This window comes from Pestalotiopsis fici (genome assembly GCF_000516985.1).
Source record: "Pestalotiopsis fici W106-1 unplaced genomic scaffold PFICI_Scf_10, whole genome shotgun sequence".
In the NCBI taxonomy this organism is placed as follows: domain Eukaryota; kingdom Fungi; phylum Ascomycota; class Sordariomycetes; order Amphisphaeriales; family Sporocadaceae; genus Pestalotiopsis; species Pestalotiopsis fici.
Window position 1 is genome coordinate 158,175 of NW_006917100.1, and position 26,113 is coordinate 184,287.

General features: G+C 49.5%; 13 protein-coding genes across 13 annotated transcripts; 8 read left to right on the forward strand and 5 right to left on the reverse strand.

Moving 5' to 3' along the window:
* Window positions 1-970: 970 nt before the first annotated feature.
* On the forward strand, window positions 971-2,061 carry PFICI_12269 (uncharacterized protein; the record flags this gene model as incomplete). Its single annotated transcript, XM_007840850.1, has 2 exons — window positions 971-1,609; window positions 1,690-2,061. The coding sequence occupies 2 exons, from the start codon at window positions 971-973 to the stop codon at window positions 2,059-2,061; spliced, it is 1,011 nt and encodes a 336-aa protein (XP_007839041.1).
* Window positions 2,062-2,819: 758 nt separating this feature from the next.
* On the forward strand, window positions 2,820-4,453 carry PFICI_12270 (uncharacterized protein; the record flags this gene model as incomplete). The annotated part of the gene is made up of 2 exons (XM_007840851.1): window positions 2,820-4,044; window positions 4,104-4,453. The coding sequence occupies 2 exons, from the start codon at window positions 2,820-2,822 to the stop codon at window positions 4,451-4,453; spliced, it is 1,575 nt and encodes a 524-aa protein (XP_007839042.1).
* Window positions 4,454-5,112: 659 nt separating this feature from the next.
* PFICI_12271 (uncharacterized protein) lies at window positions 5,113-6,682 on the forward strand (the record flags this gene model as incomplete). Its single annotated transcript, XM_007840852.1, has 2 exons — window positions 5,113-5,134; window positions 5,214-6,682. 2 exons carry the CDS (start codon window positions 5,113-5,115, stop codon window positions 6,680-6,682), a joined length of 1,491 nt encoding a protein of 496 aa, XP_007839043.1.
* A 257-nt stretch (window positions 6,683-6,939) lies between these two features.
* Window positions 6,940-8,325, reverse strand: PFICI_12272 (uncharacterized protein; the record flags this gene model as incomplete). Its single annotated transcript, XM_007840853.1, has 2 exons — window positions 6,940-7,953; window positions 8,014-8,325. The coding sequence occupies 2 exons, from the start codon at window positions 8,323-8,325 to the stop codon at window positions 6,940-6,942; spliced, it is 1,326 nt and encodes a 441-aa protein (XP_007839044.1).
* Window positions 8,326-8,716: 391 nt separating this feature from the next.
* Window positions 8,717-9,897, reverse strand: PFICI_12273 (uncharacterized protein; the record flags this gene model as incomplete). Its single annotated transcript, XM_007840854.1, has 5 exons — window positions 8,717-8,996; window positions 9,053-9,344; window positions 9,406-9,554; window positions 9,611-9,676; window positions 9,731-9,897. 5 exons carry the CDS (start codon window positions 9,895-9,897, stop codon window positions 8,717-8,719), a joined length of 954 nt encoding a protein of 317 aa, XP_007839045.1.
* A 569-nt stretch (window positions 9,898-10,466) lies between these two features.
* PFICI_12274 (uncharacterized protein) lies at window positions 10,467-11,373 on the forward strand (the record flags this gene model as incomplete). The annotated part of the gene is made up of 2 exons (XM_007840855.1): window positions 10,467-10,626; window positions 10,691-11,373. 2 exons carry the CDS (start codon window positions 10,467-10,469, stop codon window positions 11,371-11,373), a joined length of 843 nt encoding a protein of 280 aa, XP_007839046.1.
* Window positions 11,374-12,170: 797 nt separating this feature from the next.
* On the forward strand, window positions 12,171-13,208 carry PFICI_12275 (uncharacterized protein; the record flags this gene model as incomplete). The annotated part of the gene is made up of 1 exon (XM_007840856.1): window positions 12,171-13,208. The coding sequence occupies one exon, from the start codon at window positions 12,171-12,173 to the stop codon at window positions 13,206-13,208; it is 1,038 nt and encodes a 345-aa protein (XP_007839047.1).
* Window positions 13,209-13,433: 225 nt separating this feature from the next.
* PFICI_12276 (uncharacterized protein) lies at window positions 13,434-15,488 on the reverse strand (the record flags this gene model as incomplete). The annotated part of the gene is made up of 4 exons (XM_007840857.1): window positions 13,434-14,359; window positions 14,412-14,803; window positions 14,861-14,907; window positions 14,958-15,488. 4 exons carry the CDS (start codon window positions 15,486-15,488, stop codon window positions 13,434-13,436), a joined length of 1,896 nt encoding a protein of 631 aa, XP_007839048.1.
* Window positions 15,489-16,995: 1,507 nt separating this feature from the next.
* Window positions 16,996-18,087, forward strand: PFICI_12277 (uncharacterized protein; the record flags this gene model as incomplete). Its single annotated transcript, XM_007840858.1, has 4 exons — window positions 16,996-17,216; window positions 17,260-17,493; window positions 17,549-17,623; window positions 17,676-18,087. The coding sequence occupies 4 exons, from the start codon at window positions 16,996-16,998 to the stop codon at window positions 18,085-18,087; spliced, it is 942 nt and encodes a 313-aa protein (XP_007839049.1).
* A 200-nt stretch (window positions 18,088-18,287) lies between these two features.
* On the reverse strand, window positions 18,288-19,936 carry PFICI_12278 (uncharacterized protein; the record flags this gene model as incomplete). Its single annotated transcript, XM_007840859.1, has 4 exons — window positions 18,288-18,479; window positions 18,549-18,614; window positions 18,667-19,590; window positions 19,646-19,936. 4 exons carry the CDS (start codon window positions 19,934-19,936, stop codon window positions 18,288-18,290), a joined length of 1,473 nt encoding a protein of 490 aa, XP_007839050.1.
* Window positions 19,937-20,985: 1,049 nt separating this feature from the next.
* PFICI_12279 (uncharacterized protein) lies at window positions 20,986-22,098 on the forward strand (the record flags this gene model as incomplete). The annotated part of the gene is made up of 3 exons (XM_007840860.1): window positions 20,986-21,270; window positions 21,330-21,706; window positions 21,777-22,098. 3 exons carry the CDS (start codon window positions 20,986-20,988, stop codon window positions 22,096-22,098), a joined length of 984 nt encoding a protein of 327 aa, XP_007839051.1.
* Window positions 22,099-22,351: 253 nt separating this feature from the next.
* PFICI_12280 (uncharacterized protein) lies at window positions 22,352-24,076 on the forward strand (the record flags this gene model as incomplete). Its single annotated transcript, XM_007840861.1, has 1 exon — window positions 22,352-24,076. The coding sequence occupies one exon, from the start codon at window positions 22,352-22,354 to the stop codon at window positions 24,074-24,076; it is 1,725 nt and encodes a 574-aa protein (XP_007839052.1).
* A 91-nt stretch (window positions 24,077-24,167) lies between these two features.
* PFICI_12281 (uncharacterized protein) lies at window positions 24,168-25,603 on the reverse strand (the record flags this gene model as incomplete). Its single annotated transcript, XM_007840862.1, has 4 exons — window positions 24,168-24,457; window positions 24,558-24,765; window positions 24,903-25,005; window positions 25,059-25,603. The coding sequence occupies 4 exons, from the start codon at window positions 25,601-25,603 to the stop codon at window positions 24,168-24,170; spliced, it is 1,146 nt and encodes a 381-aa protein (XP_007839053.1).
* Between the last annotated feature and the right edge of the window lie 510 nt (window positions 25,604-26,113).

Genomic DNA, 26,113 nt, shown 5'->3' on the forward strand with positions numbered 1-26,113 from the left:
CGCTCCGAGAACTTAAAATCGAGGCCAAGCCCAATCACCATAAGAACATTGTCTCGTAGATTGAAAGGTGGACGTTATTACAACCATCCATACCTTTTGAACCTCTCATTGTTGCCGAGTGACGATATAATTAACTATATGGCACATTCAATTCACGACTCCAACCAACACTTGAGATTGTGAAGAATCGGAGATGCGCGGCTTGAGAGTCTGGCCACCTCCCGCATGCTGTCTTAGTCTCGTGAGCAAAAGAGTGGGGGGGAGGAAATGTCCCTTGGACGGGAAAGAGTTCAAATCAGATCACTCATGCTTTATTTGCATCGATTGCTTTCTTTTGAATATTTAGAAGAGAGAAAGGTAAAAACGAAATTGACTCGAAGATTTCTACACGTTGCACTAATCATCCAGTGTCTTTCACATACCGGAGCGGCTATTTGTACTATTTGCTTCAATGCAACATGTATTTATGCTTTCAACTCTACTGACTCTGAGGTGTCATGGCCCGGGGCGTCAGTTTCTGAGCTCTACTCGGCAATGTGCACGATGTGAAAATGAAGAAAAGCTTCAGTTCTATACCAAGTGGCCAGCACCGAAACCCATAGTTCTGCAGTCAAGGACAATGGTCAAGGAAGCTATGCCATGGCATAGGGCGAGCAGGTGCGAACCAACAGCCAAGAACCAACAGCTAAGAACCAACAGCTAAGAACCAACAGCCAAGAACCAACAGCCAAGAACCAACAGCCAAGAACCAATAGCGCGTCACTGTGCCACTTGATTGCAGCATCAGAAGGGACAACTTGATCTGCTGTCAAAAATGCACCTGCTTTCTATATCTCACCTTCTCTTATCGTCGAAAATAGCTTGACGCGTCACTGTCACCGCCCGTCAAACCCTCAGAGACCATCACAGACTTGTCTGCTCTGCCTGCCATGCACCAATCGCTACTCAAATCTACATTGTCGCATTAATCATGGTCGAATTCAAAGATCTAGCTCGTGTGACCATCTTTGGCTCGCGAGAGAAGAACGGTGTTTCCTTTGAGCCGGCACGAGACATTCCATCGCTGACAGGCAAAGTTATACTCATCACTGGAGGTTTGGGCGATTTGGGACGGCGGGCCGCCATCGAGCTTGCAAGACATGGCCGCCCGGCACGGATCTACATTGCAGATGTCCCCCGGAGCAGCGAAGCCAAGCAGGACATTCTAGATCAAATAAATCAAGAGGTGCGCGAGATACCCGAGTCGAATGTCTCCGATGCCAAAACAGACACTGAATTCCGGCTACTTGATTTGGATCTTACTTCGTTTGACAGTGTGAGGGCGTGCGCAGCCGAGTTTAATGCCATGGAACAGCGACTGGACATCTTGCTATTGAATGCAGGCATCATACGTGTCGCCTTGGGCACCACGCGCGAGGGCTATGAAGTCCATTTCGGCCTCAACTACCTGGGACATGCGCTGCTGTCCAAATTATTGCTCGCGACAATGCTTAGGACAGCGGAGCAACAAACAGCTGCACGGCTAGTAGTCGTTTCTAGCGAGGGACACGCCATGGTTCCGAAAAACGGCATCCAGTTTGACAAGTTGAAGACAGAGTGCTCGCAAATGGTGGGTTTTCTCCAAGCAGTTGCAGTTATGGCCTTTGGGAGATGATAGCGCTAATGCTTGCGTGCTTGCTTGCGCTGTAGTCATACTTGCATCGCTATGGTCAGAGCAAGCTCGCCCTGATTGCCCTTGTTAGGGAGCTCGGGCGCCGCCATCCTCAACTGACGACCGCCGCAGTGCATCCAGGCAGGATAGCTGGGGCAATGGGATTGTCACTTGCCAAGGAGAGTCTTCTTGTGCGATTGTCGGCACCATTAGCACCATTGATTTGTGTACCCGTGCAAGTTGGGGTCAAGAACCACTTGTGGGCAGCAACAAGCCCATTAGTGGTCAGCGGCAAGTACTATGAGCCTGTTGGCGTACCTGATCGCGAAAGCGCTTTGGCAAAGGACGACAATCTCTCAAAGAGACTTTGGGAATGGACAGAAACCGAATTGGAAGGCATCGCTTTGTAGGAGACATTACCCAAGGACATACGCTACAATTCAGGCATGCGCCCAGCCCAGTAGTACTCAGTATAACTTTGGCGCGATAGCGCTCAAATACCAGCGGGTAAGCGCTAAGAACCCCACTGCCGACACCTATAGCCCCAACGATGGCCAGCGGTTGAGCAAGGACTGCGCTAATCTAATCCCTTTCAGGATATTTGTTCGACGCTTGGGAGGCTTTCCTGGTTCCAATACTCCAAGCCACATATCATAACCAACGGCACTCCGCCGCCTCAGCTAGCTAGTTCTGGAGGCCGAAGAATCCAACCTAGCATGACTTTAAGAGATCCCAACACACTGACTGGCTCATGTTCATGCACTAATGACCCACTTGCCAGTCTTTCAGTCATCATATAATGCTGATCGTGATAGCCTACTCGAACTTCGAAGAAATGAACATTCTTGGATTAGTGTGACTTCACATTGCAGGAATGAGTCGGGAGACCAAGGGGCTTCGAGGTGATATAAGTATCGTAGGACAAGATCACAACTTGAATTCATAGCAGTACATCAACTGTCTCCCTTTCGTTGTCTCAAAGAAAAAGAATTACCCTTTCTAGGTAAGTACTCGGCGTCATTGATTGCCTTCTTGGTATGCCCTTCGAGACATGACTCGGTCACGGCCTTGTCTGTAGTCTATATCGAGATATGCAACACATCATGTTATTCTTACATGACTCCAAGAGCGAAATGGCTAACACATGTCGTCGAATAGCACCAACACCATGAAGCTCCTGCCGGAAAAGTGTGCCATCTTGGTGTCTTTGTGTGCCACCTTGGCCCGAGGCTTCCAAGTTCAGACTTCATCCGGGTACATAAAGGGCCATGCTTCAACAGAGCACAGTGACGTTGACGAGTTCCTCGGAATTCCCTTTGGCAAGGCTCCCATCGGATCACTCCGCTTCCAACCTCCTGTCAAATACGAGAGCCAAGACGAGTTCGTCGCCAATCGATACGGATACACGTGTGTTCAATCTCCCGCGACTGTCAATGCCTCTCAGCCCGAGAACTGGCAAAACATTGCCCGTAGTCAGCAAGAGTACACCAATTACACGAGTGAAGACTGCCTGAATCTCAATGTCTGGTCCAAACGGAAGCGGCCAGGGACTTGCTCGAAGAAATTGAAACCAGTCTTGATGTACTTTTACGGTGGCGGCTTTCACAGTGGTTCTGGCAACGATCCGAGCTATAATGGAGCCATCTTTGCCCAACAACAAGATGTCGTCTTTGTTACATTCAACTACCGTCTTGGTATCTTTGGCTTCTCTGGCGCTCCTGGCCTTACCCAAAATGTCGCTCTCCTTGATCAGCGTCTTGCCGTTGAATGGGTTCGGGACAACATCCGGGGTTTCGGTGGTGATCCCAACAGGATCTCCATCTTTGGCCACCGTGCTGGCGGCGCAAGTGTCGACTTCTACGATTTCGCCTTCTATCAAGATCCTATCATCGCCGGTGTCGTACCCATGTCTGGTTCGGTCAATGCTTTTGGCCGTCGGTTTGAAAATACTTCCCAAGCTGGGTGGACTGAGACAGCCAAGTTGCTCAACTGTAGCATCACCAGTGACGCCGAGACCGCGACTTGTATGCAAAATGCCGACGCGCAGACCTTGCTCAGCGCTTCTCTAAAGGCCAGCAAAGTCGTCAGTTCTCAACTTGATACGGCTGCTCAGCTGTACGCCGGTATCACCAGCTTGTTTGGTCCAACCATCGACAACAAAACAGTATTTGCCAATTACACCGATAGAGTGAATGCCGGTCAACTGAGCAGGGTTCCGGCTATTCTTGGATTCAATAATGATGAAGCTTGTTTCTTTACCGAGTCCGGCAGACTCCCGAATAAGCCCGAAGTTGTTCTGGGTGTCAATGAAGCTGTCTTTGCTTGCCCACTCCAGTGGGGCGCCACTTGGAGGGCCAACGCTGGCGTTCCTACCTGGAAGTATCTTTATGAAGGTCAGTTGAATCAAGAATTCTTAAACTACTAGTCAATCTAACATTGCTCATATGAATAGGCGCTTACCCCAACCTCTACGCTCCCGCTTGTCCTGGTAAGCCATGGCATGGACAAGAACTCTACGTAATCTTCAATTCGTCCGAACTCGCTACCGGGTATGCCGCCACTCCAGCCGAACTGGCCGGCGGCGAGTACTGGAGAAATGCATTGGCTACCTTCGCCAGTAACACGAGCAAGGGTCTCACCACCAACTCATCACAGATTCAGTGGCCAGAGTTTGGGGACAGCAAAGGACAGGCAGCGGTCACTCTTGGTGGCAACTCTACCTTTGAAGAGGTGGCTCCTGATCTGGAGTGGACTGTTCCTTGCTACACGCCACGTTTGCGATACGGAGCACCCAACTTCTAGGTTGCTTCACATCGTGTTCTATCTTGTAACACAATTGTCGTCTTTTTCTTCTCTATACCCCTATGTCCTGGGTCATTAGTGTCTAATTGTAGATTATAATTTGATTATCCAGTATCTATCTTTGGTAACTGACCTTCATCCAATCAACATGTTCATTCAATGGTCAACAAGGATACTGCGAGTCATTCATTCGATTAATATTGGAAGAGTCGAAGTTTCTTAGGTGTCGTCTTCATATCTTCTTCACTAAAGTGCCAAGAGGCGTGTGAAGATCGAAGTCTCGGAAGGTGGGCATCATTGATTCCTTTATATTCCGTCCAACCACTAGGATCGGCGTTCTCACCATGCATCCATTCCGACTCAAGCTTAGTAGCAAGGTACACTTACTCAGCCTCCTTGTGAGGCCGAGTCCTCTTTTGTCCCCATTAGTGTGCTGCTAGCCCAAACCCTCCTCCCACTCCAGCCCCTAAGCGCGATGTTCCACGTTAATCAAGTGCATGGCTCATGGTACATACATTTCTCGACTACCATCATGCAAATATTGTCTTTCATCCTTGTTTCCCTTTCCCGATCCTCTGTCTTAATCGTGAATTCGATTGCCTTTTTTCTGTATTCCTTTCAATGCCTGACAAAAGCATTCCATCTCGTGCTTGTGAGCAATGTCGCCGAAAGCGCCGGAAGGTGAGTGAGCCATACTTTTCATGCCTCTCTATCCTTGTTCCCCTCTCTCAACTCACTGCCGCTCAGTGCGATTTCAAAGTGCCCTCTTGTTCCCAGTGCATTCGAGCCAAAGTTTCCTGCTCGGGCTATCGAGACGAGTTTGCTCTACGTTTGCGAGACGAGACACTTGCCACAGGAACCAAGGTCTGCTTGAGGAAGGGAAACAATCCGATTCCATCGTCTCAAGGCGTTCACAGCTCTTCCGCCAAGAGATTGCAGGGGCCTTATCGAGATGCCATGACTATGACTTCGGGATTGACCAACACCGGAATCTCTCTGACGCCTGAACATATCTCCCTTTCGTTCTTCATGCAAAGTTATGCCCCCTATAGTCTCTTTGACTATTTACCCGATCTCTACAAACTCGGTCCTGCGTTTGGAGAATCAATGGAGGAAGCTGTGTTGGTGCCATCTATCGCCTTGCTCTCTTATCAAGTCAAAGATCCAGCTCTTTTCCGACTCGCATATGCAAGATACTCCAAGCTCGTCAAGAAGACCCAACAGGCCCTGATAGCTGTGGAGCAAGCAAAGAGTGATAGCACCCTCGTTTCAGTACTGTGCCTGGCGCTCTTTGAGGCAATGTCCTTGCGCGAAAACCAGGACATGGCTAACTGGAATGCCCACATCAAGGGGGCAGCTGCGCTGTTGGAGCTCAGAGGCAGTCATCAATTTGACAGCTGGCTTGGTCAGAAGCTGTATCTCCATGCTAGCCACAGTATCAGTGCCAGCTGTGTGATCAAAAAAGTTCCAGCACCCTCAGCCCTGCTCGAGGTTGACAAGACTGTGCCACCACATGATACCAAGTGCCTTTTGGCACTACGGCGCGGTCGACTGCTGAGAATGCTTGCTGAATACCAGCAGAAGAAGCTGATTATATCCAAGGAGGCCAGGTTTCAGCAATGCAAGTCCATGATTGAAGACATTGGCGGTCAGATGGAGGAGATGACTCTTGTTGACCCTATCAAGTTACTGAACTCTGGTGCGCTACAGAATCTTCCTGCATCAGTGAAAAACTATATGGATAGCGCAGACTCCTACTCTTCTATACGGTGGGCACAAGCTTGGAACATCCTACGCATGTTACGAATCTTCATGGCTGACGCCCTGTGCGGATGGCTGGATACATTCATTTCGAGAGCGGAATCACTACCCTCTAGCGATGCGGGTCAAGCCGAGCAGATCGCGTCCCTGGCAAAACTACTGCACGTAATGACCCAAAGAGTCAAGGATTCGATAGATGGCATCCTTCGTTCTGTTCCCTTCTTCATCAATCTGTCTGGAGAGCCACGCTTCACGGCACGCTCTCTTATTGGCCCGCTCTACTCGGCTGCTTCTGCCAAGCTTGTATCTTCTGAAGCAAAGGCGTGCGCAGCAGATTGCCTGCGCTTGATTGGTAATTGCTACGGGTTGGAGCAAGCTTCAGAAGCAGCCAAGTCGGCGGACCACGGTTCCGACTTTGATTCATGGCAAGTGGACAGCTCATTTGGCAGGGTGTATGGCCTCTGCTAACGACAAGTGCCGTAGGATGATTCTGTCACACTTGTGCTAAAATCAACGACACCAGCACTCAGATGTATGCGTTCAAGAGCATGTCCGAATTATCCTCTATTTCGAAGACCCAATAGCTGAAGTAGGTACTTTTCAATTAACACGGGGAGCGTATCATGACGCGTCGTATTCCTTGTAACAGCATTAACCTCGAGTATACACTACTATAGATATACCTCAAGACAGAGACGAGAGGATGTCAAAATCCTATCTAAGTTTTACGTTCTAGTGCCCCAGTTCCAGAACCGCTCGTAAGGAGCAGCAACGGTGCCATTCCGGAAGACTGCTGCTAGTGGCATTAATCGATTCTGCCGATCCTCGAGAAACTCGGCAACATCCGTCTTGATCAAAACCAAATCCGCCTTTTTGCCCTTCTCAATCCTTCCACGATCATGAAACTTGAAGCGATCTGCAGGAATACTAGTTGCCGACCTGAGGGCATCCGCGACAGACAATCCCGCGTGATGTATCAACGCGTACAGCTCCATGTGCAAGCCCAGGCCGTATGGCAGCCCGACTCCAGTCCCGGAGGCATCAGTCCCTGCCAGGATTGGCACTCCAGCCTTGTACAGCGCGCGTGTATTGGCACGGGCATGTTTAATGCTCGATTTGGGCTTCTGCGACGACGCCAGTCCATGCGGTCGGTAAGCTGCTCTGCTCATGAGCAGCCGCTCGGAAAGAGGATCCTCCATGAACCACTCAAAGAGCTCCCGGCCCTCATCCGTCTGCGAGGCAACGAGTCCCAGCGTCGGATTGCAGTGAGCCCCAGTCTCCTTCATTAGCGCAATGTAGTCGTCGCTGGGCGGCTCGTCGCAGAAAATGTGTGTGAGGCCGTCGACGCCGGCCCGTAGCAGTACCATGGTGCCCTGGTAGCTCAGGGCGTGTCCGACGGCAACCACGCCGAGCTGGTGCGCAGCGTCCACGACAGCCTTTTGAAGATCGGGGCTCGGGAGCGGAAGATTCATGCCCACGGTGTCGCCGACCTCGTGGAACATCTTGATGTACGATGCGCCGTTCTGCTTCACCTGCTGTTCTACGAATGGTACCGCATCTTCGGGCACCGATAGGTTTGGCCAAGAGGCTGTATATTCTGCCAGGTCTGAATCGCTCTTGCCCGAGTGTGAAAATTTCTTCTTAATGACCGGGATTGGCCATCCGCCTGGAATCAAGGCACCGAGACCTGCACATTTGAAGTCGGCATAGAGACTCTTATATTCAGGACCAGCAGCTAGCTAAATCATTATCAGTACAATGTGAATATTGTAATTTTGGTTGGATTAAGAGAGGATTACTTTCTTCAGTCGCTCGTTGTCGTCTGGATTGTTATGCATGTCACACACTGTCGTGACACCGAACCGTAAAGACTGCTCGATACTGGCCATGTTACCTGACAAGGCATGGATATGGGAGTCAATAAGACCAGGTATCACACTATAACCAGAGTAAGAGCGAATTGGAGCATGAAGTTGTATCCTGTCGGGAGAACTGCCCGCCTTGACCTCCTCGATGGTCCCGTCCTTGACGTAGACGTAGCCATTGTCAATGAACTCGTCTCCGGTGAAAATCCTGACATTTTCGAGGATAAAAGTGTTGCGATTAGACATGGCGGAATCAAATCGATCGCTGAATGGCAGTTTGTTTACTTTCTTACAGTAAATGAGAGGATTTGGCTGGGAATTACAACATTGATATGGACCATGGGATGGCGGACTGTTGTCTGAGCTCTTTAGTAGCGAGTTTAGAACTTGTGAGCTTGCTGAGAAACACAAAACATGACCTCAACGTGAAGAACATATAGCCCACTCATGTCGTCCGACGGGCGACTAATAATGACATCAGGCGGCGTTGGCTTGTGCAAATTAGCACCAGTCCCCGACGTAAGCACTATGAAACCCCAATTGTTCAAATCCCGATACTTGGAGGTCCCACGAAACATTTAGACTGATTATATTATCACAGTATGTGCAAGATGCGCAAACTTGTATCTATCGTTGTTCAGACACGGAAGAGTCCCAATTCTACGGGCGCCGGCGCAATCTGCTCTGCTTGGATCTCTTGCAGCAACTTGTTGCCGGAATAATCGTCAATGTCGAGATCAATGTAACCTTGCGGTGCCCATTTCTTAGGCGCAATGAAAAATGACCGCCCGTTGATTCCATTGTCCTGCAGAATGTGTAGCAGTGCGCGTGCTGCATCAGAGGCTTCAGCCAGGGTGACACCGGACTTTTCCACCTGGTCGAACTGATCTCTTGACAATATGCCGGTTCTTACATACCTATTGACATGTTAGAAATCTTTACAGAGAGTTGAGTAGATATCAATTAGACCAACCATGGAGATATCATGTTGACGCGGCTGCCATGGTAGAAAGCAGTACGTCGAAGGGAATGCATGACGCCGCGCAACGCCCATTTGGTCGCTGGGTACGAAGGTCCACGCGGAATGTCCAAGAAGGCGGCCCCAGATCCGATGAGCACCAAACACGTGTCTTCCTGGTCAGGCCGCTTTTCAATGCCGTTCTGCTGTATGAAATAGTGCATGGCAAGCTTGACCGTGTATAGCCCGCCAACCAGGTTTACGTCGATAGTTTTCAAATCGGGCTTCTTCGGAGGACCTTCGGGACCTGGCGAGTTCTTGTTAGTAGACTTGTTTTGGGTTATTTCATGGATCGCATACATTCATACCTTCAAATGCAAAGACATCGTCTTTTGGCGCAATACCTGCATTGGCCACTACGTAGTGGACCTTTTTGCTCGGGGAGAACTTGGCTGCTTCTTCAAAGAGATGAACCTGATCCTCCCATTTCGAAACATCGCAAGACACGAATCGCGTCCTTTACAGCGTCAATTCATGTAATTCGCAATGCTAGGATGATGATACTCGACCTACGTGGGTAGTCCTGACGCTAATCGGGCGCCAGCTGCGATATCTTTATCTCCGAAGCAAACATGCACCCTTTTTTGCCTTGGTTTAGTGGCAGTGAAGATATCATATACATGAGAGACTGACCCTGAATCCACGAGCGCCCGAACGTAGGCTTCACCGATACCGCTTGCTCCTGTGACGAAAGATCTATCAATAGTTTGCAAGATGCCTCTGAAGCTTTGCTCACCTCCTGTAATTACAGCAGTCTTGCCTGCTAAGCCATGAAACTTCTGGGCGCTGTCTGCAGCCATTAGTGACGTTGATATACGAAGTAATAGGACAGATTGAGTGGTTGTATATGCTTTTTATGAGCGTATTTGAATCGATGAGACCATGGATCCGCAGGCAAACATGAAAACGGTCAATGGGGGTTTGATTCTATATAATGGGTCGCCACAAGAAAGAAAATATTAGTTTTGGGTCCAATGGCATTCAAAGTGTCGGTATTCCTCCTATAATAATGTCTCTTGCCTAGTGTAAATACATACATACTCATTATGCGAACAAAGTCGTGGGGATACCTCCGCACTGCGGCGGCTTTTGCCAAGTCGGTTTTCTATTTTGTCCCTATTATTTAAGGTTAGGTGATTCTCCCCGGCCACCATCGAGCTCGCCCCACTGTCAGCCAGGTGCATTAGTGTCGACATGTGCCGGCGAGTCAGGCTCGGCTAGCGCTCTTATCTTGAACACCCCGGCCCGAAATCGTCAAGGCGGTGCTTGTGCTTGGCTGTCAGCCAGTTGCATATTTAGCAGTGGCCACTGGCTTTCTCCAATTCTCAATCAAACCTCGTACAGGCATCGATCGCCAATTTTGCGCGAGATGGCTCCAGACAATGTTGAAAATCCAAGTGCGCTATCACGCATTCCGCTGCAGCGAATGACACATCAGGTCCTTGTCAAGGACCAAAGAGAAGACTGGGCCGGTGTGACAAATCGTAGAGAACGCAAGAAGTTGCAAAATTTACTCAACCAGAGAGCTTGTGAGTGGGCTGATGAGAAACTCGAATGGACAAGTATCCCTAATAAGCGTGTCTACCTCTATAGACCGCAAAAGGAATCCGTATACCACAAGTACAGGCTCGGTTCCATCAGGCGAGCAAGAGAGGACCAAGATCTCAAGAGAGAAAGCCAAAAAGAAACGGATTCTCTTGGGCCATCTCGCCCAACAAGCACTGGCAAGTTACATGATGGGACAACCACATTTGGATCATCTGCCTGGGCTCATTCACCTCAATTTCCTTCGCAGCTTGGCGAATAATGCAGATGTACTTCAGCTCAGAGTTGACTGGCTTGACTGCAACGTCATTTCGCCCTTTGGCTTCCTCGGTCCACCAAAACCTCCATGTCCTCCACTTGTCCGAGAACGACGCCTTCCAGAAAACCTCGCACCAACTGCCCTTCAGCTCAAGATGCCCCACCACCCATGGATCGACTTGTTCCCACTGCCTCAAATGCGGGACAACTTCCTTGTAGCTACAACTGAGAATCTCACTGAAGAAGATGAGATCCGATTGTGGAACGACATGATTGAGCACATGTCAGATGATGCAAACAACTCCACTGGTCTAATCGTATGGGGCGAATCATGGAACGTGCAGAATTGGGAGCTCACTGAAACATTCCTCCGTAATTGGGGATGGCTACTCCGAGATTGTCCTCAAATCTTGGAATCAACAAACTATTGGCGCAACCATAGGGGCGATGATCTGTTGACTTTCGACAAGTAAGGCTATATCTTGAACACAATAATGTCATGCCTTCGATCTGCAGGACGGGATTCCCACCAAACATGTGTTACATGTATGTAGTCATGACGCCACCTCGTGAATATGAGGGGCTTTATAGTGACAAACAAGTTTTTTTGATTTAGTTAGTTACCATAACTCACGATTGTTCCTCTGCACTTGGACTGACTCGGTTTCGATGGATTGAGACTTGAAGCTGCTACTTCATGATTTACGCTGCTGGAATCCATTCATAATGGCACGGATATTGTACACATTTCGGATGGATCTCCGATCCCTGGATAGAGATGACGGAGTATCGCTATTTGCGTATGACTATAGGTGTTGCAATCTTTCCTTTATTGTGAGAACGAGGTTGTGTGAATATCAAATTAATTCACCTCCCAAGACTTGGCTAATGCACCTGGCTTATTAAAAAGCTCCGAGTTACTCCCGGTGATGTAGGCAGCAGTAATGTCCTACTACACTAGTATGAACTTTTGTAGTATTGCATAGCTTGGCATACGAATACCTGTTATCGGAGGGCTTTGATGAGGTGTGTGTGGTGTCGGCATGTCCCAAGATGATAAATGCAACCACTATTTCCGTGGGGCGAATCAATGATCAAGCTGAATAATGATATATACAGCTCGTTACAAACGAATGCCGTGGTCCCCAGATATCTGTCACTTCTGTATAAGAACACTCTCAACGTCCTCGATTCGTTGCTGGGAAAAGTATCTACTTTTTCATTTTGGTATATGACACCACCTTCATTTTGATTTTTCAAGTTAGTGAGAATGATCAAAGGACAAGCGATTTCCACCGCCGTCATGGCATTGATATTGCAAATGACATTGGCAGTTGCTCAAAACATGTCATATGGAGCCAACAATTTCTACCGCAGTGAGAACGTCACGATCCAACCAGTCACTTTCATCAGCCAATACCAGACTACTGTTGCCGGCAATCTCTTCACCTCGAGAGACCTAGACTACGATGCTAGGAGCCCAGCCATTGTCGTCGGTCACCCCATGGGCGCAGTAAAGGAACAGAGCGCAAACCTGTATGCCACCAAGTTGGCCGAGCAAGGTTTTGTGACAGTCTCGCTTGATCTTCCGTTCTGGGGCGCTAGCGAGGGTGAGCCGCGCAACGCCGTGTCGCCTGACCTGTACGCCGAGGCTTTCAGCGCCGCCGTCGACTACCTCGGCACCCAAGACTTTGTCGACCCGGGCCGCGTCGGGGCTGTCGGCGTCTGCGGGAGCGGCTCCTTTGTCATCAGCGCCGCCAAGATTGACTCGCGGATCAAGGCCGTTGCGACTGCCAGCATGTACGACATGGGCACCGTGAACCGTGAAGGCCTGCGCCAGTCGCAGAGCGTGGAGCAGCGTCAGCAAGTCATTGCCGAGGCGGCGCGTCAGCGTCTACGAGAAGCCCAGGGTGGTGACACCATCTATACCAGCGGCACCTTGGACATCCTGACGGCGAATGCTACGACCATTGAGCGAGAGTTTTTTGATTACTATCGTACCATCCGCGGCGAAGTCACTCCGCCGGGGTCGCTGCCCAATCTCACGACGCACCCGACGCTGTCCAGCAATGTCAAATTCATGAACTTTTACCCGTTCAATGATATTGAGACAATATCGCCACGTCCACTGTTGTTTATTGCTGGAGACCAGGCGCATTCCCGACAATTCAGCGAAGATGCGTACGATCGTGCGGCGCAACCAAAAGAGCTGGTTTGGGTGGCCGGTGCGGGTCATGTAGACCTCTACGATCGTGTGGATCTCATTCCCTTTGACACATTGACTCGATTTTTCCGGGAATATATTTAGCAATGGATAAATGGATTAACCTAGAAGATACTTGTGTACAGTACATGGAGTGTGCGGATCGAGCCAAGATTTAGCTGCTGGCTTGCCTTTCATGATAGCGGCAACTAAACGATCAACCATATTGAGCCCAGAAATGTCCATGTATACGCCAAATTCCCTCTGTAATTCTACTTCTGTCGTGTGTGTCATTTTATTCCCCTTCCATAGCTGAGATACGTGTTGTGTCTATGCAGAAACTTTACATAGTGGTCCGTTCTGTGTGGGGAGCCCGTCTGACGTGATGACCTTCCAATTTTCACTCCCCACAGTGTCGGCCGCATAGAACAGGTTCCAGGGGTCACGGTTCTTTTTGATATCTAGCAGCGTGGGATAATTTGAGCCAAAGAATGCTTGCTGCCAGTGCGGTTCCTCCACGTCGGCCTCATTGAAATATGCCCCGGACCCAGGTGTCACGTCCCTTAGTTTCGACATGGACACGTTGAACCGTTGGTAGGAACTGAACCACTCTTCGGGTGTGACTCCCCTTAGTGCGGCATTATCAAAAAGGTCGGCGTGCATAATCGTTGTGCGAAAAGCCGGATTAACCGAGCTGTTGCCTGGCAGGCCGGCGATGGATTCCGTCGGCTGCATGTGAATGCCGTGGAACCTATAACCTGCTTCTACCGTCTTTCGGATCGCACTGGTGGTTGCCTTGAAGGTTTCATCGTCTTCAAAGTTTGAACGCGGAAAGAGGCGGCTGGCAAATCGACTGTTCCCCGGTACATCTCCCAAGCCGTTGTTGCCCGAGGTCCATCGTGTTGACGGCACGGGCTGGCTGTTGTTGATGGAAATGCCTATGGCATTCAAGTCGCCAATCAGGGGCTGCACAAAGTCAAAGAGCTCTCCTGCGGTCATGGCAGGCATCTCAATTTGAGTGCTAAAAGTGAAGCTGTTGTTGAGAGACACGTTGTACGTGGTGATGTCTCCGTAGGCGGTGCCTCCAGCATCAACAATCGCTTTCCCGAAATGGTAGTAGAGGTCGATTCCGCGCCAGAAAGTCTCGACTTCTGTTGAGTTTGTAGCATTTCGTACGGCAAAATCCACAGACGACCGGGTGACATTGATAAAGGGGTGCGCTTTGACGATAACCGACGTGACGACGCCAAAGGTGCCTTTGAGCTAGTCAGCATACGCTGTTCCACAAAGACTGCAAATATGACTTACTGCCCCCACCTCCTCTAAGAGCGTAGAACAGGTCTTGGTTCTCATCTGGACTAGCAGTCACGAATGTCCCATCTGCTGTAACGACTTGTAAGGACAGAACCTGGTCTGCGCCTAACCCATAGTATGAAGCCAAGGGGTTGTGACCACCAGCTGCCATCCAGCCTCCGTAGGGAGCAATCGTGTAGCTGCCCGGGACCACAATAGAGACATTGTTTTCGTTCATGTGCTGGTACATTTGCCATGCCTCTAGACCCGTGGCGACTCGCGCTGCACGACCACTGTACTTTCCAACTTCGTACTGCGGGAGAAACTCAAAGTCCTTTAGCCAGTGAGTCCATATACTCAGGGACCCAAATCCAGTTGATCTGCCATGCCAATCGTGACCAGAATTTCTGAATGTGTTGATGAGCTAGAGAACCCTCGGGTTTCAGTAGTTTCAACAGACTTACTTGATTACAAGTCGTATATTCTTGTTTCGAGCGAAATTGACCGCCGCCTAGATTGGAGCAAGTTAATGTCTTTTCATGGAATCCACTTGGAGATAACGGGACCGGTTGTCATCTCTGCCATGTCCACACCCAGCCTGAGTTTACTTGCCTGTATCTGCTTCACATTTGTGACATTGACAACATACTCGGGAAATCCTCCCTGAGTACAATTCAATCCAACCGGGGATGCTGTTGCAAAGCACGTATCACCCTCAGTCCAGGCTGTCAGTACGCTGAGTGGATCATCAATGTAGAATCTGGAGGTTGATGCATTTCGCAGGAGAGTATTGCACTGCGTCGAATTGTGACTTGGCCCTTCATAGCAGACAGAGGCGATTGGACTCGGGTGCAACAAGCTGCCTTCAAGCGTTTTGTTAAGCTGAGCCCAATCCGCATCGACGGGCCACCCTGACGCGCCGGGATATGCGCGGCAATCTGTATTGGGAACTGGAACAGACGCGTTGCCAAAAGAAACTTCACGGAAGTCTTCTACGTCAGCTTCTGCGAGCTGAATAGACTCGAAAGGGAAGTTTACTTTGGCAGCGACAGCAAGGTTGCTCCAAAGTAGAACGCGAAGAAGTACACCCATGATGGAAATAAGCGCAAAAAGAGATCAAGTCTCTATACTTCACAAGTAATACCTATTCACGAAATAATGGGACATGGGGCTGATAGTGCAGCTTTTATCTGCACATCTCTCGACAGTGCGCTGGCTTTTCCCTGAGTAAGGAGCCATTTCATTGTCCTCAATGAGACCAGAAATGGAATGTATCGCAGGTATGGCAGCCCAGTCCCAACCATGGGGGTGATATAGCAAAACAGCCTCTTCGTATATCCTGCAAAAGTTGCGAGCCAACCAATGAAGACTGCAACGGCTAAAGTGTCCTGGTAGTATTTGGTAGCCAGGATGCAACGTCTTTCCAGCATTGGCACCTCTCAGCCTTGAGCCGAGAACACCCCGCATACTCCAAAGTCGCACGGCATAACAATATTATGCAGAAAATGGTGAACTCAAGTGGTGCTTGGCAGCCCTACCAGTCGTCCTACCGGGGCCTCTGAGCTTGGCAAAGCTTTGTGGTACTGTAATAGGACGGAATGATCTGCGAAATGAGTACGACTTCGCGATTGCAAGGGAGGGAGCCATGAAAGGTAGTTCATGATCATATTTAGGCATTTTGGACCTTGCATATCATGTTGCAGTTCTGGAAAAATTGAAATGACTTATTTCTATCATCCATACGGCGTGTACATGATTAATATCAAGCCAAATAAAATTGATATCTATTTCGGTGGCCACTGCGCGTTCATGAATCGTGAAGTACTTGCCATTGGTCCATACAAGGCTCGAAGATAAAGTCAGGACCCGAATTGACTCAATTCACCACTTCATCGTGCGATGACAACACGCGGGCTGTAATCGTCCGTACATATGTATGTATTCCTATTGGACTGATCAATTTGGTAGCCTTCGAACAGCTAATACTGCATACGCCCCTCGTACTCAACTCAGGCACCATATAAGCCAACTCAGCTTCAGCATTTCAGCTTAATTCTCAACGGAAGTATGAAGAAATTGTCAATATGCCATATTTGACAGCATATACCAAGTGGACAGTCTCGTGATAATTGCAGATTATGTAAAACGTGAGAGACAACTGGCTGGCATTGGTAATGCGAATGCATGAAAAGTTAAGTACATGTGCCCGGATCGGATTTTGCTGTCTCGCGCGATAGCCTAAAGCCGATTGCTTATCTGCTTAGTTAATGATTTCATAAAAAGGAATCACATTTGCATTCACATTTGATACCTGTGGTAGCGTCGCGGCGATAAATGAAGTTCGGGCTTCCATAAAGCCGACAGACAGTCAGCACTATTCGCGACCGGCCCCACTGGCGAGATCTGAGGAGGCCGCGGGAGCAAAGAGGGAAACAGCATGTGTAACAATAAATAGAGTGTGCGATTCCCGCTAAATTCTTGGCACGACAATATACAATTGATTACTTGATTCATCTGATATACGCGTACCCTTAGAAACCAATACTGCCTAGATACCAACCACCAAGGCTAAATTTTGCTCGACATAATGGCGACTACAATGCAAACGTATAATCGCATCGCCATCTACGGCCACCGCAGCTGGGCGGGTGCCCCGTTCACGAAAACCATAGCCGCAGCTGGAGCACCAATCAAAGTCATTTACCGCCCTGGATCAGACATCTCAGGCCTGCCTGCTAGTGTCACTTCTGTGCAGGTAGATATTGACGACGAAGCTGCTCTTATCTCTGCTTTAGAAGATGTCGACATTCTTATGCAAGTGTCATCTAGGAGGGACCGAATGCAAAAGACTAACGCTTTATAGTTCATGCGTCGGTCGCGACGACATCATGAGACAGCAAGCTTTCATCAACGCCTTACCTCAGACAAAAGTCCGGCTTTTTGTGCCTTCTAACCTAGGCTATCGATGTGATGAATCGGGCCGACGAATTCCTATGAGGAAGATGAAGCAAGATATTGAGGATGCAGCAGATGCACGCGGAATTCCCCTTGCTATCGTGGTGCCTGGAAGCTTTGCCGAGTCAACATTTAGTGTTGGGTAAGGCCCCAGTATGGCACATTTCACTCTGGCAACGTAACTGATTACAATCTAGGCTTTTGGGCATAGATATCACCAACAACAGAATCGCCTATACTGGAGACAGTGCCGACCAGAAAATAAATATCTGGTGAGCCACCCGAGTAAGATCAATCGCGGCGATATGACTGACATGTAAAAAGCACCCGAAAGTACGTGGCTGCAGCTTATGCGTCAATTTTCGCCACTACTACGCCAGAGAAACTTGCAGGACGCACCATTGGGGTATCGGAGATTCAAGTAACTGGCCGTGAGATTGCAGCCGTCATGGCCAAGAGAAATGGCCAAGGTCCAACCGAGTTTCATCATACACTGCAAGAAGTCGAGGACAACATTGATAGCTGCCTCAAAGCCAAGAGTCCGCTAGCCGCGATTTGGGATTATCGAAGGGTTTGGGGCAATGGCCAGCACGTAGAAATGATAAAACCGGATGTCTGGGAGGTGCCCAACTATACAAAGGCGACACTGGAAAGTCTTCTCTTGGATGGAGAATTGGAGCCGTACAAGGACGTTGATCCTCGCTTGGTTGCTGCTGTCAATTCAACATTTTATTAATTCATGAAAAGAGATTGGGAGCTCGTGGGTATGGCAATAGTATCAGTGATAACAGGATGGTGGAGAAGCAATTAGAGTTGATTAGAATATTAGCAGCTGTTTCCATCCATTCCTCATCTACATCGCAAAGAACGACTCGAGACGCCACGGTATAATTGTGTAGAGCAATAAATGAGCGCCGTAGTGGTGCATCCATAGGCTTAGGACGACGCGACCTTTGATACATATACTGGCCAATCGTAAGGAACCGAGATGAAGTAAGCTTTCCACTTCCACTTTTTCTGCGGGTTGACCAGAGAAATGTCATAATCCCTGACGACCGTGCTCAGGATCTTTGATAGTTCAATCTTGGCAAAATGCTGACCGGGGCATGACATGTAGCCGGCACCAAACTTAATCACTCCAGTTAGTCGCGACGGTACAAAGTTTGAGAAATCGTATTGCCTTGATGGAGAACATACCGGGCACCAATATTTATCAAGCTGAGCGGCATCTGGACCGAGCCAGCGGTCAGGATTAAACTCGAGCTATCGAGATCAGTCAACGAGGTTCAACGAGTGGATGATGGGCATGTCTTACTGCGTCGGGCCCCCATATTTCCTTGGAGTGGTGAATGACCCAGGGATTGACGGACACCGTTGTACCGGCGGGAATAGTTCGATCTCCAATGGTCAAGCCACCAGGAGGCGCTATACGTGGCAAGCCCATGGGCACCGGGTTATGAATGCGCATTGACTCCTTGAGACAAGCCTGGAAGTATGTAAGTTTCGATGCATCTGTGTACGCAATGATACTGGAACGACAAGCGCCCTCAGTCTCCTGTGCCTTGCGAATCTCATCCCTGACGCGCGACCAAGCGTCTGGCTGCCGGGCCATGTGGTAGATGAAGCTTTGCAGCGCACACGACATGGTGTCGGAGCCGGCGCCGACATTAGCCGTGGTGTTGCCGAGTAAATCACGATCGTTCAAACGATCCGGGTGTGCAGCGGCCGTCTTGAGCCAATGGGCAATAACATCGAAGCGGGCGTCGGGGTTGGCGCGGCGCTCTTGCAAAGCGTCATAAGCCGTGTTGAATAAATGACCCCAAGGCATCAACTTGGTCGTGACCGGATTGAGTGCTAAGAGCTGAATCCAGCGGAAATGCGACACGACGGCATGGACACCAATCAATTTCTCGTTGGTGGCAATGCTTCCTTTGATGTCGGACCCTGCCTCGGTGTAGCCAAATGGCTTGCTGAACAGTACCTCTCCGAGAAGATCGAGGGTAAGGTAAGTGATATGGCTAGCCAAATCCATAGGAGCGCCCGAAGTAGCATATTCATTCAGTCGGTCAAGGAAGAGCGAAACCCTCCTGTCGATTGACTCTTCCGCCTTGAGTGCATTTGAAAGCGTATAGCCAGAGGCAAACTGCTTGGACAGCTCAACCTTGCGCTTTGGATCCGTGATGGACATTGGGTTCTCATATCGCCAGTCCGGAAAGGTACTCATTTTATACATGGTTCCCTTTATCACAAGTTAACATGTTATTTCGGCGGCACTATTCTGGTATTTTACACACCTTTTCCAACGTCGCCAGAAGCACCTTTTTGATTGCATCCGGATGGCTGACGCTGACTTCATTGTTGGCCAGGCGCACAAAAGGGCCATATTTTTCATGTGCTTCAACAAGCTGTTCGTTCTGATTTCCCTCGATGGTGATATACACGTGCCAGAGACGCGAGAAAGAAGCCCAAAAAGGTCCCGGGACACTGCTGAGTGGCGATAGATAACGTCTGTATGCGACAATTGTGAATAACACCACCAGGCCGGCTGCCGCGATGGCTGGCCATCCCGTATTAGAAGGCGTCATGGCGTTTTTCTTACACAGCAATTCTTAACCAAGGAAATGACAATAGTGTAAGGAACTTATTAGCGGCACAAGAAACGGGATTATCGCTCTACTCGGTAAGTTTGGACGTACATGGAGCACTATGCATCTGGCCGGGCCGGTGGAACCCGGGTCGCGGTCTCGAGAGCCGGTATTACAAACAGCTCGCCCCTGAGCTGTCACGTTTTTATCACGTTCGATATTCGCTGAAGATTGCAGACAGGCCTGTAACTGCTAATGGTATTGCCAATCATCGTGTCTGGTACTGGCAAGGGCCGCTGTCAAAACTCCACTTGTTGTCCAGGCCCCTTGTACACTAAAGAACCTTTAGCTTTATGGTGGATCCTAGGGATCGCGGCAATCCAAGGTGCAGATTCCAATCCTTTTGAAGGAGGAGAATGGTGAAATCTATGTACTGCATCACGCTGAAATGTTGTCACTTTTGTATTTGAATAAGTCAGGACAGGAAAAAAGACAAAATGCCTGTTTATATCATCTATCAAGTTTCCAACTTTGCTATATAGAGTCTGACTGGCAACCGTCATGCCACTATTCACAAACATCATTAGGACCAATGGACCATTCAATCGTCGTAGTCAGCATGGTGCGGCAAACGACATGGAGCCGGGTCAGGGTTTCCCTTCCCCGCCGAGCCCCGGAAGAATCATATGATGCGCTACCAGCCAAGCCAAACGGCTTTCGCATTCCATTTTTAAGCGAGATTTATTTTCCCATGGCAGTGAGCGGCCCGTCTCACTTCAAATGTGTACGACTCGCCTCAAACGTGACATGGCGAAAATCCTAGCCAAACCTTGTGACGATCATATTCAGGGTTGCTAAATCGAGATGCGGCTTCCAGATGCGCCTTTAATAGCTGCAGCTACCCACCAACCTCAAAGTTGAGTCAGCAGACAGGAGAATGTGTCTTCTAGGACATTGTCTGCTCTCTCTACTCTTCTCGGCCGAATTCAACAGAGATAGAGGTTGATGCACAGAAACGTTTCAGCTGCTCTCACGAGGGACTCGCCATCATGTTTGATCCTGTGATTCCCATCGAGACCCAGATGCAGGTGTCTATGGTCGTGATTCCAGTCGTCTTTGGACTCTTGGCAACCACCGCCGTTGGTCTCAGAATCGCTGCGCGACATATATCCCATCGAGCACTAGACCCGAGCGACTATGTCATGATCGCGGCTCTCATCGTGAACTTGGCATTCTGCGGTCTCATTGCTGCAGAGCCATTCACGGGTGCTGGAATGCACATGACGGATCTCGTGGCACGGTATGGGACATCACCGATTGTGACTTATACCAAGGTATGGCCAAAGTGAAGATTCGTTTTCCAACGCCCGCGACTAACCGAGAGACAATGTAGATGACGGTAGCGAACCAGATTCTCTGGGCATTGGCAGTATGTTTGCCAAAAGTGTCGATTCTTATGCTATACACCAAAGTCTTTGCCGTACCTTTCTTCATCTTATCGGCGCGAATCAGCGGCGTCGTGGTTATACTGTTGGGCGTCGCCACCATACTGGGAGCTTTGCTGCAATGTCAACCCTTTGCGTACAACTGGGATCAAACGATTGAAGGTGGCCACTGCGGTGACCAAGTCCTCTCGTTCAAGATTACCGCCTCAATTAATGTTATCCTCGACATCGTGGTACTCTTCCTGCCAATGCCTTATCTCGCCGGCTTGGAAATGGCTTGGAAGAAGAAGATTATTTTGATTGTTACCTTCGCAGGTGGTTTCATGTGGGTTCTCACACCGAGCTTTTTCACAGGCTTTGGAATAAAAGCTTTTTGCTGACCTCATTTCACACAGTACATGCATCTTCAGCGCTTTGCGTATTGCTGCCGTCGTCAACATGGACTATGCTGACTTGACCTATCTTGCCGGTCTGCCAAGTATCTACTCAGTGATTGAACCGTCACTCATCATCACACTGGCGTGTATTCCGGTGCTGAGGCCCTTGCTCGGAGGCGACTATTCATCCCGAGGAACCTATCGTGGATCGGGTCCCAAGAAAGTCACGGATCGAAACGTGCCATGCCAATCATTTCGGCTGGGCACCAGGAAGAAGACGGGATTCTTTACGATTGATGATGTCCACAGTCAGGGCGAGGATTCGTCCAGTAATAAATGATAGATGATAGAGACGAGATATTCATTATATTCAGAGAGCAATCTTTTCGCTTTTGCGACTCCGAATGATTCAATTATACATAGCTACATCTCTTGGCGTCGCCACGTGATCTTTTCAGCTGCAGCCCCTAATGCGTAGCCCAGTTGTGTGTAATGGATGCGCGGGGTTTCCCTCCAAGACTCCCGGGCTGTGCAGCCGCACTGAAGCCTGCGACAATCGGCGGGTGCGCTATTTTACAATCTGGATATCGAATATGGCCTCGTCAGACAATTTTGTATTACTGGACCTCCTGCCAGGGCAGCATGGGGAGAATATTATTTGTCAGACACGTCTCGCTTGCCTCGAGACGTGTGGTCCTTATGAGACTTTGTCCTACGTATGGATGGAGGCAGCCGGGTGGCGAATCATCCAGGTGTCCGGCCAAGAAGTCGAGGTGACGTGCAACTTGCATGCCGCTCTTCAACGCCTACGACATGAGAAGAAGACGCGCACGTTATGGATTGATCAGTTGTGTATCGATCAGTGGGATATCGAGAAAAAGGCAAAGCAAGTTGACATGATGCGTGTGATTTATAGGCAATGTCGTCTCTGTCTGATTTGGTTAGGTGAGATACCACAAGGCAAAGGCTTTACTTTTACTGCCTTGGACGTGGGAAATGTCTTTGAATTCATACAGCAGAGTGCAAAGCCCGGAGATGACCTTGATGGACAGCAATCACTTGTCGAAAAACTATCGTCGCCAGATGCAAGGGATCGTGCGCGGAACGCATTTACCGCATTCGGTATAAAGGGAAACCCGTGGTGGTCCCGAATATGGACAGTACAGGAATCAGTCCTCCCCAAGGCGGCGCAGGTAGTTTGGGGGTCTCAAATGGTCGAATGGTCAGATACTCAACAAGCATCCCGAAACTACTGCCAAAGACTCTGGTCCCTGCCGCTCGTTTTGATCAAGATCTTCCGAGATCTTTTGGACTACGTCATATCGCCTGTTCGAGGGCTCGAAATCGCTCAAGGAGGCGACAATACGTTGAATCTATTGGAGCGATGGCGCTATCGCGGGGCCACGGACCCTCGCGACAAGATCTTTGCTCTGCTGGGATTATTCTTCCAACCGCCATTTCCGAGCGTCCAGCACTGTGATTATACCCTCTCGGCTCAGGCTCTTCATACCAGAGTCACAGTTGACCTCTTGGGCATCGAGGGAGGATTACGTCCTTTCGTGGGAATCCGGGATTCCATCAACGAGCATTTACCCACCTGGGTGACTGATTTTGGCAAATTGCCCAATGTCGACACCTCGGAACGTTGGTGGAACCATGTCCATCGGTACGCCCGGTCCAACGCGGATGCCTATACTACCTTCACTTACAAGTACCTTGCTGATATACAAGCCCTGGAACTGGCTGGCATCCGCATCAGTGGCGTTGAAGAGGTTGCCCAGGAATCTCTGTCGGCGTATGAGCACACTGAAGTCGACAACCAGGATCTTCTCCGTGTGATCCGATCTTGGCATGACGATACGAACTGGAACGCTGCGAAATTTGGTGCGAATTATCCTAATGGCAATACCCGGGCGAACGCATTCGGGGCGACACTCATAGGAGACTTTTTGATGGACGAATTTCCTACACGAGGTGCTATTCGCATCGAACAGTACCTGGTATTTCAATACGCTACACGTGGTGTTGAGATAGACTCTCGCGCATTGTCTCGATCACTGACAACATTTGTAATAAATCAAAAGTTCTTTGTCACCACAGACGGGTACTTTGGAATGGGTCCAAAAATGATGATTCCAGGAGATGAGGTTTGGATTTTGTTTGGCGGTAGAGTTCCGTTCATCCTCAGGCGGAAAAACACACATGGCGAAGCCGACAACGGGTATACACTAGTTGGTCATGCCTTTTTATACGGAATCATGAACGGCGAGGCGACTCAATCACGATGGCCAGAGAAGAGGTTGATACGCTTATATTGAAAGATTCTAGCTGTCCATTCTTGCTCACTACGGAATCCAGTGACAAGCGCGTTGGGACACTGGAAGCGTCAACAGGCATGCATAGTCCCCTTTAGTCCTCGTTTCGCTTCAATCCTCCGTTAAAGGTGCTGGAGCAGCCGGTGAACGAATAGCACTTGAACTGGTTGTTGCTCAGGAAGTCGATGCAAACCTGGTTATCCAGACACTGGTCATCATTGGTGCACTGTTTGAGTCCGTCACCAGGCTGCGCAAGGGCGCAGTAGTTGTTTGTCAAATCAACATCACGGTTGCAGGTACAAGTCCTGTTGCAACCTGATAGGTTCTGAGCTCCAGCTCGGCAGGGCGAGCTGCCTGGCTTTCCCGTCGGTTGGACGATAGGACCTTTGAGAAAGTACAAGACGTCAGCAATTGGTCACCAGGGTTCCTGCATCCTCGAAAAAAGATTCGAGATGATTTAGAATCATAGAGTCAGTTGACTTACCGTTGGTGGTGGAAGTTGTAGTTGTAGTCGTAGTCGTAGTCGTAGTCGTACTTGACGTCGAAGTCGTAGATTTGGTCTTGGTCGTGGTTATGGTCGTGGTCTTTGTTGCAGTGACATCAACGGTTCTTGTTCGGCCATTACCATCAACAGTCTTGGTTCGTGTCCAGGTGTAAGGGTCTTGCTCATCTGGCTTGACGATGCATTCGCACTTTGAAAATCGAATTAGCACTGATTCATATTGCAGCTTGGCCATGGAGTGGAAGACTTTGTGCTTTGGAGTTTTTCCAAGTCTTCAATACTTCCGAACTCCGTCAAGGGCCCCAGCAAGTTTTGGGTTTTACTTACGACCTTGCTGACCACGCCCTTTCCTTGCGCCATGAAGGCTGCGAAAGAAGCAGCGCGCTTGTTCTTTGTTCCCATTGGCTTTGGCTTTGCAACAGTGACGGTCCTGGAGTCAAGTGTTAGCAACCCATTACAAGAGTATAGTTTGTGTTTTCCTACGTTGAGGTACTGGTACTAGTACTGGTGCTGGTAGTGGTGGTGGTACTGGTAGTGGTAGTGAGACTGGTCTTGGTCTTGGTGACAGTAGTCGTGTCAACGGTGTATGTCTTGGTCGCAAACTCCCCTTGCTGGGTCTTTGTTGTCCACCACGTCTTGGTTTCCTTGGGGTACAAGTCGTAGCAGTATTCCAGACCCTGTTCGTTGTCCTCCATGGCAACGACCCACGGGTAGTAAGGGTTGGCGTAACATGGATCAACGGGCTCGGGAGTGGGTTGAGGCTGGGGAACGCCACCACCTCCTCCTCCTCCAAAGTCGCCGCCGCCACCAAAACCTCCGCCGCCGCCGCCGAAGCCTCCACCACCACCGCCGCGACCGCCTCCACCGTTACCGCCGCCACCGCGACCACCTCCGCCTCCTCTAAAGCCACCACCACCAAAACCTCCTCCTCCTCCGCCTCGGCCACCACCACCGCCGCCGCCGCCACGACCACCCTGCGCTACCGCAGTGGCAGCCAAGGCCAATGTCAAAAACGAGGGAATGAACATCATGGAATTGCGTCAAAATTGCTTGTCAAAGTGCTATTGTAGAGAGTGACCTGCCACCTTTTGGAAAATGAGATGATAATGCTGCCAAACCATCCATTTATATACTCATCTGCAAAGTTGGATATGATGCCCGTTCAAGAATATCCCTCAAAATTACCTCCTGGGACGGCTGAAGCTCGTCCGATTGTCCAGGCACGGCCAGGCCGCTCGGCACCGACTATAATGAGCCAAAGGTGGCGAGACTGTCTAGCCTTTGGCCGCTCACAATATGTCGGTCGTTAAGATCAGGTGCTGCAAGGCTTATGGAGATATCGCATATCATTGGCCTGAGCTTCAGAATAGGGTTCCCATTTCAGTATTGCGGCTTGGTGAATTGTTGGTCATTCGTCAAAATGTCAGCTGTAAGCCGGAGGCGGGATATAGCTTTTGGACGTTTTTGGACAATTCCTACATATAAAGTTGCTTTTGTAAAATGAAGCGGGTGAGCCTAGTACACAATTGTTAAACCTT